Here is an 18,091-nt window from a genome sequence, read left to right on the forward strand (position 1 = left end):
AAGGTTGTTGTGGACAGCTTGGTTTCTTCATTCTCCATAGCCTTAATTACAGTTTATTTGTTTGCAGCTGTTATAGGCAAGAGAGAATAAGAAAGAGATAATGATAAAAAATGCACATGAAGTATTGTTTTTTTTTTTTTGGCGAGCTTTGTGTCTGAATTAGTATTACCAACTATTATCAAATACACCTCGACTAGTATTTGTATCTGAACTAGTATTACCAACTATTATTAAATACACCTCGAATAGTATTTGATGGTCCGTGATTTACACTCTTTTTCTTTGTTTAAAAATAGTGTCAAATGACACTCCATGCGGATAATTAATTGATTTTTTTTAAAAAAAAGAGAGATTATGATAAAAAAAAAACATGACGTATCACTTTTTGCGAATTTTTTACCTGAACAATTAAGTGTTTGCATTTTCTACCTACTATCACCAATTATTTATCAAACACACCTCGAAATTTATGAGTCAACTGCAATATGGAGGAAATTTTATGGCCAAATTAAGTTGTCATGCGCCTTTTGACGATTATGTTTAAACACTTGAACTAGTGAACTTCGAGGTGTGTTTTGATAAATGGTCGGTGATAATTCAGATAGACAATGCGAACACCTGATAATTCAGGTAGAAAACCCACAAAAATGTGTGTTTTTTTTTTTTACCATTATTTCAAAAAGAAATTGAAAATTCAAAAGCCAGCAAACTGAGACGGACCCGTGAAATGGGGGTTATAAGGGGTCCCACATTATCGGAGAAGTTATTGTACTACACAACTGTAGGAGATACAGAGGAATTAAATGAAAAGAAAAAAGAGATTAGAATCCAAGTGTTCAACGGTAATAAGCATTGATGTCAACTAAAGGGGATATGCTTTTAATATACTGTACTTTATGAGATACAATTTTCTTGTTAGTTTCTTTTTTAAAATATATTACTGTATATTTTAATTATTTATTTCTAAATGAAAAACTTTTATATTCAAACAAATATTATGACATCTTTAAGATGATACTATTATTTAGAAATAATTTTCTTTCTTATATTACATGCCTCTCTCTCAAACAATTGCACAAAATTGGAGCGCATGAGGCAACGATGACAACTATGCACGAGGATTTAACGAAAAAGCCATTACAAAGAGTTCAAATTTTCCTTCATTTCACTTATTGGACTCTAGTTGTCCTTTTACGGTAAAAAATAAACCTCTTTTAGGCGAAATTATGAGATGACATAAGTGAGACTTTAATTAAATAGGTGATATTCATTTATTAATTCACCTGGATATCAGACTCATTCCATAAATAACCTGACTCATTCGAATTTATTTGTTTGATAATTATTGGAGCTAGATTTCTAAGAATCAATAATTGTAAAAGGATGAAGAAGCTTGTTAGTCTGATTTTGAACCAACAATCGCAACTTCAAACGAAGAAGACATTGTTGTCTTTTAAATACATTCAGTTGTAAAATGTGAAATATCAAATGAACTAGGTACGAACAAATAGTTTGTAGTTGTTTTGAGTTAATTAACCCAGATGAATCTTGTTATTTATGGTTGGGCTATGCAAACAAACAATTTCATCTATTTACTTAAAGCCTCACATGTGTCATATCATAATTTTATTGAAAGATACATTTCAATCAGAAAATTAATGTTAAGAGCAATATGAGAGTGATAGGTGGAAGGAGAGACATTTTTAACTCAAAAATTAACAATAAGGGCAATTTGAGTCCAATAGATGGAAGAAGGGCAATTTAAGTCACGTCATATGATGATGTAAGATTAATTTTTTTTACTCCCTTAATTAAGTTTATTTTATGCCTCTTAGTTTAACTGGACACGAAACTTAGGAAGTAAGAGAAACCTTGAACAAGGATCTCAAACTTAAAATGTGTATAATGTACCAAATGCTCTTGAAATTTTGTAGTCTTAAACATATCACGTGAAATATTGAAATTTAAAAGTTACTAAATATATAAAGTGACTTTCTTGTTAATAAATAACACCAATAAATTGAAACATATGGATACAAATGTACTTCGAAATTTATGATTTTTTTTTTTTGCACCAAGAAAAACCACAATGATGCATTATGTTTTGGGGGTAGGTTTAAAGTAACCACTTAAATATATTCCTCAACAACTTTGGTCCTTCAGATTTGCCCAGGGAACTCTTTTGATGATGTCCATCAAATATTTAATAAATTTTGTCCGTTAGATTTGACGAAAACTGTGAATTTTTTTTAGTGAGAACTCACTATATTCTAAGGTCTAATGTACTGCAATTTCTACGATTTGACGAGACTTCCCTGGTGTTTATGGTTTTTTTTTTTTTTTTTTTTGTTTTGGTTTCTCATTCAATGTCTGCTACCCACATTGAAGTCCAATTAAATTTGGATCCGCTCCGTGCAGGATCCATTCGGAGGAACCGCTCTATACCAAGGGTTTTTTCGTATTCAGGGCTCAAACCCGAGACATCTGATTATGGAAGGAACAATCCATCCGCTGCATGATTGAATCTTTTTTATTTTATTGTTACCACAAATTTAACCGACATTATTTGTTAAAATATTTGACGGAAACCAAAAATGCTATGACCAAAAATGATCAGAGGATATTTAAGGAATTATTTTAAACTTATTTTCAAATATAAGGAATCTTTTTTGTCATTTTCTCTCAATTTACTTCTAGAATAATTCAACAAAGTAACCATTTTCGGCAAATCTGTTTCCATAATCCACACTCACGATCATACAATATTTCTAAAAGAGGAAAAAGAGAAGGGAAAAAGAAAAAAGGGGAGATCACGGTTTTTGCTCCTCCTATTATCAATAGCGGAGCTAGCCCTTCGGGTGTGGGTTCGATTGAACCCAGTAATTTTTCGTCCGAATCATATATTTATATTAAACTTTTTGTTAAATATGTACAAAATATTAATTTAGAATCCTGTAACTTTAAAGAAATTAGAACCCCGAACCCACAAGTTTCAAAATTTTGCTCCGCCTATGCTGATGGGGGTATAGATAGTAAGTAGTACTACACATTACATACTTCGACTTTCTTCAGCTCACTATCTTAATTCTAAACCACGAATAAGAGTCAAGACCAAAGCCTTTTTCATTTTTCTTCAAGAAAGTTTCAATGGCAAGTTGGCTTTTAAGATCAACAACAAGTACTTTAAGAAAGCTGCCGGTGGCCTTTTCCGGCAAGTCGACCGGTGTTCTCGTAGGAAGACGTAATTTCGGGTCGATGGACGCTGGACAGAAACTTGATCCATGCAGTTGTGAGGATGATTATCGTGACACTGTTTACCAAAATCAGGCAACATTTGAACTCTCTTTTTTTGTTTCATACAACCTGAATATCATGCATTCAGTTTAAAATGAGAAGATTGTTAAAGGTCAAACACATCTCAACCATTACTTTTTTGTAAGTTATCAGATGTGTGAGTTTCCTACTTAAACTGTTACCAACTAGCTACTTGCCAAAACACACCTCAACTATCGGTTCACTTTTCCGACCTGACTATCACCATCGTTCAGGTAGCTAGAAAAAGGGAACTCATAGTTGAGGTGTGTTTTGATAAGTAATTGGTAACAATTCAGATGGGAAACTCGCACACCTGATGGTTCAGGTGTTTTTTTTTTATCATTATCTCTAAGTTCAGCAAAAAGAAGTATAATTAATTAACCCTCGTGATCAGTCAAATTATATCATATATAAATTGAATAGATGGGATATTAATTTTTGGATTTTTTATCTGTTTTATTTTGCATGATACTCTTCTTTCTCTATTTTTTTAAAAGATATAATACAAGTTACAACTAAATTAATTCGAAAAAATTACTTGCATACATTTTTATGATAATATATTACTCATCGTATTCTTGTTTGAATTAAACTTAGTAATCTCCGCCCACTGTGATGCCACCTTCTCAAAAGCAAGTGAGATGAAAAGCATAGGAACTAAACAGTACACGTCATTCTTAATTGATTTTCTTGGTACTTACTTACCTATTTTTCAAAGAATGATATTTTTTTATATTAACTTTTTATTTTTATTTTTAAGAAGATGATTTGTCGCTACGTAAATATTTATAGCTTGTTTCAAACTATAGATTTTACAGTAAAAAAAAATTCTTTTTATCTTTCGTAAATTCAATGCCTAGTTAAAATAGAAAAAGATACTTTTTTTAATACAGATCAAAAAAGGAAAGTAAAATTAGGACGGAGTGAGTACAAAATAAAATGGATTGAGATGGGGTCGCGTAGACGAGAACAAAGGAAAACATGGATGTTGTCAAAGTTAGAGCTGGGCGTTCGGTATTCGGTTCGGTATTTTTAAAGTTCGGGTTCGGTAATTCGGTATTCGTAATTGAAAGTATATACCAAATACCGAACTTTCAAACTTCGGTTCGGTAATTCGGTAATCGGTAAATTAAATTTCGGTTCGGTACGGTATTCGGTAATACCATTTTTTTGCTAGCAGCTGCATTCATTCATCATGTGCAAGAGATATTTTCAATATTTCCACCTGCAAACAGGCACAACAAACAGATGGTTCAACGAACAATTTTTGCGAATGTAAGAAATCCAAAACCAATAGTTGAAACATAGCGATACCAAGTGTGAATTTTCAAATTACATATGGTATGGTTCAACGAACAGTTCCTTTTTTTTGAAACACCAAGGCTTTAAAGAAGGACAGCCAGAGAATATTGATATTTTCTTAAGATTGTAATCACGAGATTAATTAGCTTTGAACTTCAGTTGGTATGAATGTATGGGCGATGGATAATGGGTATTGATTTAAGACTTTTTCTCATGTAGGCTATTGGGTTTGGGCTGGACTAGAAATTTATTTACAATGGGCCTTTAGCCCTTTACTCCTTTAGGCTTTATTGGTATTAATTTCGGTATTCGGTACTTACCGAATTACTGAACGGTATAATTGTAAATACTGAATATCGAAACTAAAATACTAAATTTTATATTTCAATCTCGAATACCGAACCGAAAATCGAATTACCGAATACTGAAATAGCCGGTTCGGTTCGGTAATTCGGTTTTCGGTATTTTATGCCCAGCCGTAGTCAAATTTGCTCTTCCGTCTGGCTTTCCTCTTTGAATTAGTGGAATAGGCAATAAATAGAGCAAGCATTTATTAAAAATAAAGATCAAATGATGAAAGATTAATTTAGTCAAGAAAGTCTATTACTCCTTCTATTCCAATTTATATGAACTTATTTTCTTATTTTCTTCGGTCCAAAGTAATTGAGGTTTTAGCCTCTAAAAATTGGTTCAAAATAATTAATGTTTCACAACATCAAGAAAGTCTTTAGTTCTCTTTTCCAAATTTTCCTTTGATACATTCTCATATGTCCATAATAATTATGTCAACATAAAAAGAAAAGAAAATTATAACTAAGGATATCTAAGTCAAAATCCTCTTAACTTTTTGAATTAATGAATTCCTTAATCCATGTGTCCAAGCTTAAAACCTCAATTATTTTGGACCTTAGGAAGTATTATCTTAAAGATCCATAAAAGACAAGTACGACAATTAAATAACAGAATATTTTGATTAAATTATATTTACTATGTCTCATTGCATGTAACAAACTTAATTTTAGTATGTGCTAAGTCGAATAATATATTTATATATTTAGAGATAATATAACTTTAAACTTCTTTTACCTTAAGATTATTCATAGTCATAGAAATAGTCTCTAATTTGTTAAATCATATCTTTCTTTCTTTTTTAAACTCCATTGTCACATGAAACAAAATAAAGTATAGGGTACAATTCAATGTGTCCAAAGCTTTTCGTTTTTAATTAAATTATGTCTTCAATTAAAGCACAATTGACAAAATAAAAGAGAGTCAGAGGAGTACATATTTCCAATGAACAGAAATAAACGAGTTTGACTGCAGTTAACTTGGAGAGGGTGCCTGTATTCAAAGGGTAAAATAGACATTATATAGGATAAAGAGGGAGGGGGAATGTCTATTGTTCATAGTTGGGGGAGTTTGATTTTAAAGCAAAGTTGGGGGTAAAAATGATTTTTCACTCAATTAAAAACACACCTTACGTATCATTTTTTTTTTGTGAGTTTTTTACCTGAATTATCCGGTGTTTGCGTTTCCTACTTAAATTATCACCAACTATTCAGGTAGCAAACTCACAAAAAAGTGATACTTGAGGTGTGTTTTTATCATTATCTCTTTTTTCTTCTTAGATATAAATCTGTTTACCCAGCTGCTTAAAAAACATATCCATTATCAAAGTCATAATAGATTATAGCTGTTATTTTTTAATGTATAATATAGTGTGTAATAAATATATGATCAACATATAATATAAAAATTATATAAACATAACACTGATTATTAGATGATTATATTGACTAAAATTGTTATATAAAAATTGTGACTTTGTTGGACTGCTAGTAACATAAAATTTGCTTTTTTCCTCGTCGAATTTTGAAATCCGAAATACGAGTATTTAAAAAAAAACACGTCTCAAAATGTTTTGCCTAAACAAAAAGGAAAAGAAAATGAACGTAACCCTCCTCTGTCCTCATTTTCTATTTTCTCTATTTTTACCTTCGGTATTTCTCTCGCTCCAGTATTGGTGCTCCTTAATTTATTTTAATGCTAATTGGTGAATACTCATCTCGACGTCTTTTTGGCTATCTATCCAACTTTTCCCTTTTAAATGTTAAATTATTGATACGATTAGTTGCTTGTCATAAATTAACTGCTGTATTTTTAATTTCTAGTATTTTATGATCTTTATACGCGTTGTTGCTTCCATATGTGGTTCGTTTGATTTACACCATTAAGGTTTAAATAATTACTCCTTTTTAGTAATTTAACTGAACAATTTTTTCTTTACACAATCATTCTAACTTTTATTATGCATTTATTTACAACTTTTATTTGTTTATTAACTATGAAAATAAAAAAAAAATTAATTAAGATGTGAAGACTTTGAAATAGTAGATTTAAATTGAAAAAACCCAAAGACTGAAACTTGTTAAGTAGTTAGATCTTTAAATTAATGTGCTTAGTTTTTTTGAAGAGTTAAATATTAGTGTATAAATTTGTACATAATTTAGTAAGGCCAATATATCAGCAGATGTTACAACAAAACATAATTTAGTAAGGCTAGTATATCAGCAGATGTTTCAATAAAACATATTATAACTTTTTGATGGTAGAACCATTTCATTGTCGACCTCTAACAATGTAATTTTAGATCATCTTATTGGAATCGTATAACTATCAACAGTTAGAAGTTTTGATATACTTGTTTAAACTGATAATTGGCAATTACTATTGATTCAACAGGATTTAGATTTTCCAGGTGGAAAAATACCATTAACATCACAGATGAAGTTTATTTCAGAAGCATCCGATAAGAGATTACCATGTTATCGAGTTCTAAATGACGATGGCTCTCTAATTTCTAATAGCATACACGAGCAGGTACCACAGATAAATCTTGAATCTTACAACTTGATTAATACTTGATCTCTACTTACAATGTGTTTTAAAATGTGGTTTGTATTAGCAAATTCATATTAAAAAAGTAATTGCATGAAAGTAGAATATACTTCAAATTCGGTGTCAAAGAGTTTTTAGAAGATGTTTTTGGCAGAAAAAATGTGAATGAAGGATCCCAAATGAAGATCGCTTTTGTTCTTGTTTAATTCCCTTCATCTCGAAAGCAGATTTTATTTGTACATCTCTTTCTTCATCGCTTTAATTTTCGTCCTTTCTTTTGTTTTTGAGTTTCTTTTAGTTTCTAGTAAAAATGACTGAGGTATTCTATCTAAATAGTAGATAGAGGTAAATAAGAGAATACTAATATCTGAACCATATAATTTCTTAATTCTAACACAAATTACTTTTAGATCGAATATACTTATCGATTGAATAGAATGATTTTGCCGTATCTAGACAATACCATCAAAGCCACTTCATGAATAAAATGTTACCAATTAGCAATTTATGTAATCGCTGACGTCTTACCAATTGATTCTGGCTCGCTTTAACGAGATCGGAAGCAAATTGTCAATAAGGTAAAATTTTAAAAAAACCTGTTAAAGACATTATTTTTCTTCTAAAAATTATTTTAGTTCAGTTTTTGCTTATAAACTTTTGGGGTCTGCCTTCTGGTCTATACATTCAAGTCAATCAAGTCAACTAAAAGGTAATAAGAAGTAACCGTCTATAATCATGAGACCAGCAACCTGAAAAGATAAAACTAAGTTACTTTCTTAGCACATAAAATTACAATAATTGGGTAAAAGTTCATTTACATTGTGATTTATAAGACAAATCCCTTCTACTTTAAATAAATTAAGACTTGGTACTTTCAAGTCAGTTTTATTACTTTTGGTATGCTGTGAACATATTCTTATACGTTAGATAGGGCAAGAAGTGGCAGTGAACATGTACAGTGCAATGGTTACTCTCAAGACTATGGACACTTTCCTTTATGAAGCACAGAGGCAAGGGAGGATTTCCTTCTATATGACCTCTTTTGGTGAAGAAGCTATCAACATTGCATCTGCTGCTGCTCTATCACCACATGACATTGTTTTACCTCAAGTAATTCCCCTAATTCCTTTAGGATAACACATTATTTACCATTTATTCTAGATCGCCAGTCAATATTATTATATAAAAGTTATCTGCAATTACCTTTTAAGTGACCTAATTGTGTACAGATTTTTACAACGCCAGTGCATAGAACTTAAACTTATACTATGTTGCAGTATCGAGAAGCAGGGGTCTTACTATGGCGTGGCTTCACTGTGCAAGAATGCACAAACCAATGTTTTGGGAATAAGGATGATAAAGGGAAAGGCAGGCAAATGCCAGTTCATTATGGTTCCAAGAAACACAATGTTATTACCATATCTTCACCTTTGGCGTAATATATTTATTCTCAGAATGATCCCTTAATGTAAATTCCCCGTAGAAATCGCGATAATATAATGTGCTACTTACTCTATTCACCTTGAACAGCACTCAAATATCTCAGGCTGCTGGTGTGGCTTATTCTCTGAAAATGGATAAAAGAGGTACTTGTGCTGTTGCTTACACAGGGGATGGTGGAACTAGTGAGGTAATTAAATGGCAATGAGCACTTTGAAATAATTTTCTTTCCAAATTACACTTAAAAAGGTTGTGGTGAAAAACATCAATGCAGGGAGATTTTCATGCAGGATTGAACTTTGCAGCTGTTATGGAAGCTCCTGTTATCTTCATATGCCGGAATAATGGATGGGCCATAAGCACCCCTGTACACGAACAGTTTCGAAGTAAATCATTTCTTCATTAGTCTTTAATTTCAGTTTACTCCTTGAAAAAGTAAATCAGAAAACATAAAGCCTGAATTATTTCTCTAAGGGAACTGTTTCTTGTTATATGACAATATCTGACTAGGCACAAGTTTAATCAAGAAAGAAAGACTCCTGACACATAAAACTTAATGTGATTAATCTTTCTTGTGTCCTCTTCCACATTTATTTGTTGTTGCAGGTGACGGCGTTGTGGCAAAGGGGCTAGGTTATGGAATAAGAAGTATCCGTGTAGACGGAAATGATGTTATTGCTGTTTATAGTGCTATTTGTGCAGCTCGTAATATAGCAATTAGTGAGGAAAGACCCATACTAGTCGAGGTGAAAGTTATATATATACTGTCATTCATTGTCTTTTGAAGGTGAAAATTTGTGAAGTCCTTATTTTGTTAAAAATATCAGGCAATGACTTATCGAGTAGGGCACCATTCGACATCTGATGATTCCACAAAGTATCGTCCAACGAATGAAATAGAATACTGGAAAACAGCAAGAAGCCCCGTTGCAAGATTTAGAAAATATATTCAGAGAAATGGTTGGTGGAGTGATGACAAGGAATCTGAACTCTGCAGTTATGTCAAGAAACAGGTATATAATCACGGAAATATATATATGGGCATATCTATTATGAAATTGAAATGTATCTTAATCAATTTTTCATTTTGCATAGGTATTACAGGCAATTAAAACTGCAGAAGAAATGGAGAAACCTTCATTGACAGAATTGTTTACAGATGTGTATGAACAGATGCCACCTAATCTCCAAGAGCAAGAGATGTCTACTAGAGATACTATCAAGAAACATCCTAAAGACTACCCTATTGATGCCCATGTATAGCTTATTATTTTTTTCAGTATGCAAATTCATGGCAAATCGTGTAGCAATGTTTTTTGAGAAATTGAACTTAATTAATACTATACTTATTACTGAAACTTTTTCCAAAAATTATCAAAATTGACAAACTCAGAACCCAGTCGACTTGTGTATTACGGAGTACTCTATTTAGAAGTCGTGGCGGAAAGAATAGAAGGGGCTAATGTGATGTTACTTATCTATAAAACTTTGCAGGGTGGAGTCAAACTTCTGTTAGGTGTGGAATTGGCCAACAAGTCAATTCTTTTGTTCACATAGTCGTGATGTAAGCGCTTACCTCATCTTAATCGTGATGTAAGCGCTTACCTCATCATAGGAAATTCATTCCTATAAATAGGCACACCAAGATCATTTGCAATATACACCAAAAAATTGAAGAAGACAACACATCCAATAGAGAGTAAAATCTAAGAGAAATACTCTTAGTGAAAGGCTTAAGTAAGAGAAGTCTTTGAGAGAATTTTTAGTAAAAATTCTTGAGTGTAATTGGGAATGGGGTTGTGAAGTTGAGTGTTGTAAACACTTGTAATATTTCTTCTTTAATAAGATCTGCAGCAGCAACGTGGACGTAGCTCTCACATTGAGGGTGAACCACTATAAATCTGCGTGTGCTATTTATTCTTCGCTTACATCACGACGTAAGTAGGTTCTGTCTAAGGAGGTTGGTATTTAAGTGGTCCAGCTGTGACCCTCCAATCTTTCCTGCGAACTTTCTTACAAAGGTCGGATTTGGGATTCAAATCCTAACAACTGGTATCAGAGCAACAGGTTGTGTTGTGATTTAGAAACGATGGGAGGCGAAGATGGTACGACGCATGGCATCGGTAAATTCGATGGTACAGATTTTGCGTTCTGGAGAATGCAAATTGAAGATTATTTATATGGCAGAAAGCTTCATGAACCTCTGAGTCCGAAACCAGAGGAGATGAAGCAAGCAGATTGGGATCTCCTCGACAGAAAAGTTTTGGGAGTCATTCGGCTAACGCTGTCGAAGAACGTTGCTCACAACGTGGCAAAGGAGAAGACCACCGCAGATATGATGAAGGTATTGTCTGATATGTATGAGAAACCTTCGGCAAATAATAAGGTATTTCTCATGAAGAAACTATTTCATCTAAAGATGATGGAAAATGCTCATGTTGCTGCACACATAAATGAATTCAATACCATTGTAAATCAATTATCATCGGTAAAAATTGATTTCGATGATGAAGTACAAGCTCTAATTTTGTTGGCATCCCTACCAAATAGCTGGGAGCCAATGAGAGCAGCTGTTAGTAATTCTGTCGGCAGTAACAAACTAAAGTTCAACGATGTTAGGGATCGTATCCTTGCTGAGGAGGTGCGCAGGACAGATTCTGGAGAGGCATCGACGAGTTCTGCTTTTAACGTTGAAAACAGAAGCAGAAATTTTGACAGAAACTACAATCGAAATAGGGGCAGATCGAAGTCAAGGAATGGCAGGGGTCAATCCAGACCAGGACGAACACATGAGTGTTGGAACTGTGGAAAACCAGGTCACTTCAAGAAGAACTGCAGGGCGCCAAAGAAGGAGGACAACAAGGGGGCTGGAATCAACGCTGCTACGGAAGACATTGGCGATGCGTTGTTGCTATCGGTTGACAGCCCGATAGACTCTTGGGTGCTTGATTCAGGAGCTTCCTTTCATACCACCCCACATCATGATATAATGACAAACTACGTGGCTGGGAATTTCGGCAAAGTTTATTTAGCCGATGGAGAGCCGCTAGACGTTGTTGGCACGGGAGACATTAATTTGAAGATGTCAAATGGATCCTCGTAGAAGATTACAAAAGTTAGACATGTTCCAAAGCTGATGCGAAACCTGATCTCAGTAGGTCAGCTTGATGATGAGGGATATGATCTCAACTTTGGTAATGGGTCTTGGAAGGTGGCGAAAGGTGCTATGGTAGTTGGCCGAGGAAAGAAGATTGGCACTCTCTACATGACCACTAGCTGTCGTGATACTATTGCTGTGGTTGACAACACAAAGAAGACAGATTTGTGGCATTGTCGGCTGGGACATATCAGCCAGAAGGGGATGAAGCTGTTGGTGACAAATGGCTTAATTCCGGAGCTGAAAACGGTGGATCTTCATACGTGTGAGAGCTGCATTCTCGGAAAACAAAAGCGAGTTAGCTTCTCAAATGCAGGCAGGGAGTTGAAGGTCGAGAAGCTGGAATTGGTGCACACAGACGTGTGGGGACCTACCACTGTCCCCTCTCTTGGAGGATCACACTACTACGTGACCTTCATTGATGATTCAACTAGGAAGGTGTGGGTTTACTTCATGAAAAATAAATCAGATGTGTTTAGTGTATTCAAAAGATGGAAAGCCATGGTTGAGAATGAAACAAACCTCAAGTTGAAGTGTTTGAGGTCCGACAACGGCGGAGAATACACTGATGGTGATTTCAAACGGTACTGTGTCGATAATGGGATCAAGATGATGAAGACTATTCCTGGAACGCCGCAACAAAATGGATTAGCCGAAAGAATGAACCGAACGTTGAACGAGCGTGCTCGGAGTATGAGAATACACTCTGGACTGCCCAAGACATTCGGGGCAGATGCAGTCAATACCGCGACCTTCTTAATTAACCGAGGACCGTCAGTTCCCTTGGATTTCAAAATTCCAGAAGAAGTCTGGAGTGGCAAGAAGGTAAATCTTTCATTTCTGAAAGTGTTCGGCTGCTTATCATATGTTCATAATGATGATACGGCTAGAAGCAAGCTTGATCCAAAATCAAAGAAGTGTTACTTTATTGGCTATGGTGACACGGAGCTTGGTTACCGATTTTGGGATGAACAAAATCGGAAGATCATCCGAAGCAGGAATGTTGTCTTCAACGAAGAGGTACTGTACAAAGACAAGTTGCAAAAAAATTCAGAATGTCAGGACAAGGAATCGGAAATAGTCGATTTGAGAGACTTCCCGACACCTGAACCGCAGCCAGGTACAACCGAGGCAGAGGAACAAACAATCCGAGAAGGTGCTGATGAAAGTGCTGATTCTGAAACAAATCAACAAACGCCAATCACAGAACTGCGTAGATCATCCAGAATCAGGAAGCCGATTCACAGGTACTCTCCATCCCTCAACTACATTCTACTCACTGATAGAGGGGAGCCGAAATTTTATGAAGAAGCAATGCAAGTCGATGAATCGACTAAGTGGGAGCTGGCAATGAAAGATGAGATGGATTCACTATCGGCAAATCATACATAGGAGTTAGCCGAGTTGCCAAAGGATAAGAGGGCATTGCAAAACAAATGGGTTTATCGGATAAAGGAAGAACCAATGGAAGCAAGCGTTATAAAGCAAGGCTGGTTGCAAAGGGATTTCAACAGAAAGAAGGCATCGACTATACAGAGATCTTCTCTCCCGTAGTCAAGATGGTGACTATCAAAACTGTTCTTGGACTGGTAGCAAAAGAAAATCTACATCTGCAACAGATGGACGTGAAAACTGCATTTCTTCACGGTGATCTAGACGAGGAAATCTACATGCGACAGCCGGAGGGATTCAAAGTCAAAGGAAAGGAAAGGATAATCTAGTGTGCAAACTTCAAAAGAGTCTGTACGGACTAAAACAGGCTCCAAGACAGTGGTATTTAAAGTTTGACAACTTTATGAAGAAAGCTGATTTTTCAAGGTACGAGGCAGATCACTGTTGTTACTTCAAGAAATTTGAAGACTCGTACATGATACTACTACTCTATGTCGACGACATACTAATCGCAGGAGCAAACCTACAGGAGATTGATCGGTTGAAAAAAGGGTTATCGGAAGAGTTTGCAATGAAGGATTTGAGAGCTGCAAAGAAAATCCTTGGGATGAGAATCGACCGAAGCAAGGAGGGCATCAAACTCTCACAAGAAGAATATGTGAGGAAAGTTATCAAAAGGTTCAACATGCATGATGCCAAGCCAGTCAACACTCCCTTGGCTGGACACTTTCGGTTGTCAAAGGATCAGTCGCCGACAACCGAGGATGAGAAGAAGCAGATGGACAAGATACCTTATGCATCTGCAATCGGTAGTCTTATGTATGCAATGATATGTACAAGGCCAGACATTGCACATGCAGTGGGAGTTGTCAGCCGATTTATGAGCAATCCGGGAAAGCAACACTGGGAGGCTGTGAAGTGGATATTCAGATATCTGAAAGGCAGCTCGAGTTCAGCTCTGTATTTCCGAAAATCAAAAACAGGATTGCAAGGGTATGTTGATGCTGACAACGATGGTGATATTGATAGTAGAAAGAGCACATCCGGGTATGTTTACACCTTCAGAGGTACTGCAATCTCTTGGGTTTCCAAGTTGCAAAAGATAGTAGCTCTCTCTAGTTGTGAGGCTGAGTATGTTGCTGTGACGGAGGCCACAAAGGAAATGATGTGGCTACAATCGTTTCTGCGGGAATTGGATCAGGACCACGAGGGAAGTGTGCTATATTGTGATAGCCAAAGTGCCATTCATTTGGCAAAGAACCCGGTCTACCATGCTCGAACGAAGCACATACAACTCCGGTACCATTTCATTAGATCAGCTTTGGAAGATGGAGCGCTAGTGCTTGAGAAGATCGCAGGGAGTCAGAATCCAGCAGACATGCTGACAAAGGCAGTGACGATAGACAAACTGAAGCTATGCTCAGCTTCAGTTGGCCTGCACGAAGTATGAAACTAGGAGAGAGCTGCTGTATCGATCAAAGTGTGAAGACAAATTAAAATTAGTCTTCAAGTGGGAGATTTGTTAGGTGTGGAATTGGCCAACAAGTCAATTCTTTTGTTCACATAGTCGTGATGTAAGCGCTTACCTCATCTTAGTCGTGATGTAAGCGCTTACCTCATCATAGGAAATTCATTCCTATAAATAGGCACACCAAGATCATTTGCAATATACACCAAAAAATTGAAGAAGACAACACATCCAATAGAGAGAAAAATCTAAGAGAAATACTCTTAGTGAAAGGCTTAAGTAAGAGAAGTCTTTGAGAGAATTTTTAGTAAAAATTCTTGAGTGTAATTGGGAATGGGGTTGTGAAGTTGAGTGTTGTAAACATTTGTAATATTTCTTCTTTAATAAGATCTGCAGCAGCAACGTGGACGTAGCTCTCACATTGAGGGTGAACCACTATAAATCTGTGTGTGCTATTTATTCTTCGCTTACATCACGACGTAAGTAGGTTCTGTCTAAGGAGGTTGGTATTTAAGTGGTCCAGCTGTGACCCTCCAATCTTTCCTGGGAACTTGCTTACAAAGGTCGGATTTGGGATTCAAATCCTAACAACTTCACCCTTCAACATCCGGTCTTTAATTTTTGTTTCTCATAACAAACAATTTTTTCGCGGGACATAAGCGCATCATAATATCTTACAAATTATATCCCGCATGACTTTTGCGCTTAAAGAACTAATGTCCCGCTAGGCATTACTTCAATTGCTAAAGGGCAAAAATTAAAGACCAGTCCATTTGAAGGGAAAATCGTGCAATTTCGGGGGTAACACACGGTACACCTCACGTATCTTGCATTTTGAATTGGAGATGGACATAAAGAATTTGACCCTGCCATGTCGAGTTCGAACCTTGTCCTCTGGGGAAAGTTTGTATTATTTTTCTTTCCAAAATTGCCTTTATATTAAACCTTTAATTATTGATACTTGCTCTCTGTAACAACTCCAATTTCATGATAGAAACATTGATATAATATAATCACCAAACTTAGGATTAAAATAGAACAATGGAACTAACAAAGAAATGCAGAACACCAATCGACTGGTAAAACAAGGAAAAACAATTGAAGAAGATAGCCAGAAGGGAGAAGATAAGTTTAGACTTTGAGAAAGGGGATGAGAGGACTAGACACTTTTATCAACAATACACATAAAATCCGAAAGCTGCGGACAACAACCCTTTTATCTCTACTCAACCTGGATTGCCCTTCACTGGGGGTGGTCTTTAATTTTTATCCAAAAGTTCTTTGGTTTCGGGTTCGAATCTCCGCTCAGTTAAAAAATTTAAAAAAAAAATCGTAAGGCATAAGTTGGGTTTCAAACTCTGTCTTAAGGATAAAAAAATAAAAAAAAAATAAAAAAAATTGCTGGAATTTTGCAAACCTCTGCCTTAAAGCCTAACTTTGGGCAAATCTAACTTCTGCCCTGCGAATCCCAACTTATGCCTTGAGATTTTTTATTTTTTTACTGAGTCTGGATTCGAATCCAGGACCTCTGGGTGTTAAGCGAAGGACAAATATTAAAGACCACCAATTTGAGGGGCAAAAATTAAAGACCACCCCAAAAGAAGGCTAATTCGCGCAAAAAAAAAAATGAAGGGACAATTACGTATATATACATCTTAAGGAGAAATATTTACGAAACGTGACGATAGTTTTATATTTACAAAACATAACATTACAAACCCTATACAAAACATGCTTTCTTAAAGAAAAAAATCAATTAATTTTTTTAATTTTTTATTTAATTTAAAAAAAAAAAAAAAATTCGCTCAAAATTTTATGTATGAAAGTTGTATGAAATGTGTATATATTGCTCAAGGCTTAAAAAGTTCGCTCAAATTTTATGTATGACGTATGAATTGTGTATATCTCGATCAAGGCTTAAACATTACTCTCAAAATTTTATGTATGAGTATGGTATGAAATGTGTATATCTCGCTCGGGACTTAGAATTTCATTCACACTTTTCGTATATAAAGTTCATATTAGGTTTCTAGAAAATTAATACAACTACAATAACATTGTAACAACTTTCATACAATATTCAAGGCTTAAAGTTTTCGCTCACAATTTTGTGTATGAAAATTATATTAAAAATTTCGCTCACACATACACATTTCATAGTACATTTTTCATACACAAAAATTTGAGGTAATTTTTTAAGCCTTTGAGCAAAATAATAATAATATATATATATATATATATATATATATATATATATATATATATATATATAATTTTTTTAAAAAAACAATAAAATATTTTTTTTAAAAAAATAATATATTTTCTGGATAAATAAACTAAAAAACAAAAAATATATAAAAATCTGTCATGTTTCGTAATAGTATATCGTTATGTTTTGTAAATAAGAAAAATTATCGTCACGTTTCTTAAATATTTCTTCTTTAACATGCATATATGCGTAGTTTATGAATCTATTGTTGGGTTGCCTAATTTTTGGGCCTCTTCATGATTTAGCCCCAGGCCCAACAGATTGGCCAGCCTCTGGGCTATCCGTGGTCACGACACTCTCTCTGACTATGAAATACGAGGACTAAAAAACTGAGTTGAAAAAGTAGCGTCAAGAGAAAATAGCATGTACTCAGAGTTGCTTTCAGTAGTGTGAGATTCTTTATCATTAACTTGCTTTCAACAGTGTTAATAAATTCGTGGTATTGCCCCGAAACTAACATGGTACTCATAGATTTCAGTATTCTTTAGAAGCTCATGACTTAACTAGTGGACTTATTAGATATTTCATGCTTCAAGATTTTTGCTGGCGTGGGAATGCAATTGTCTTCAATACAATAACAAAATATATTCAGTTGCTTTAGTTTTAACTTATGCTACGATAACACCTTTCAGTTAATTCAGCATTAATATTATTCATAACAAATAAGTTCAGAATTCGCTCGAGTGGTAGTTTTAGTCGGGTGCCAATCACGTCCATCTAAATTAGGGGGCGTGACACATGACATTCTAATATCTCTCTGTATCTAGGCTAGCTAAATATCACCTCATTTTTCTTAAGATGATTCATTTTTATATGGATTTTTACCATTCTTTGTCCAAATAATTAGAAC

At 34.7% G+C, this 18,091-nt stretch overlaps 1 protein-coding gene across 3 annotated transcripts; it reads left to right on the top strand.

Annotated features, from left to right (window-relative positions):
* Nucleotides 1-3,038: 3,038 nt before the first annotated feature.
* On the top strand, nucleotides 3,039-10,313 carry LOC132641729 (2-oxoisovalerate dehydrogenase subunit alpha 1, mitochondrial-like). 3 transcript variants are annotated; one of them, XM_060358809.1, is made up of 9 exons: nucleotides 3,039-3,327; nucleotides 7,360-7,497; nucleotides 8,443-8,625; nucleotides 8,793-8,950; nucleotides 9,046-9,145; nucleotides 9,230-9,341; nucleotides 9,562-9,701; nucleotides 9,783-9,968; nucleotides 10,051-10,313. In XM_060358809.1, exons 1-9 carry the CDS (start codon nucleotides 3,148-3,150, stop codon nucleotides 10,216-10,218), a joined length of 1,365 nt encoding a protein of 454 aa, XP_060214792.1. In that variant the 5' UTR covers nucleotides 3,039-3,147; the 3' UTR covers nucleotides 10,219-10,313. The 3 variants fall into 3 exon arrangements, with proteins under 3 accessions (XP_060214792.1, XP_060214798.1, XP_060214805.1); XM_060358815.1 differs by lacking the exon at nucleotides 3,039-3,327 and adding an exon at nucleotides 6,093-6,617; XM_060358822.1 differs by lacking the exon at nucleotides 3,039-3,327 and adding an exon at nucleotides 6,579-6,670.
* Nucleotides 10,314-18,091: the final 7,778 nt, after the last annotated feature.

This window comes from Lycium barbarum, chromosome 1 (assembly GCF_019175385.1).
Source record: "Lycium barbarum isolate Lr01 chromosome 1, ASM1917538v2, whole genome shotgun sequence".
In the NCBI taxonomy this organism is placed as follows: Eukaryota; Viridiplantae; Streptophyta; class Magnoliopsida; order Solanales; family Solanaceae; genus Lycium; species Lycium barbarum.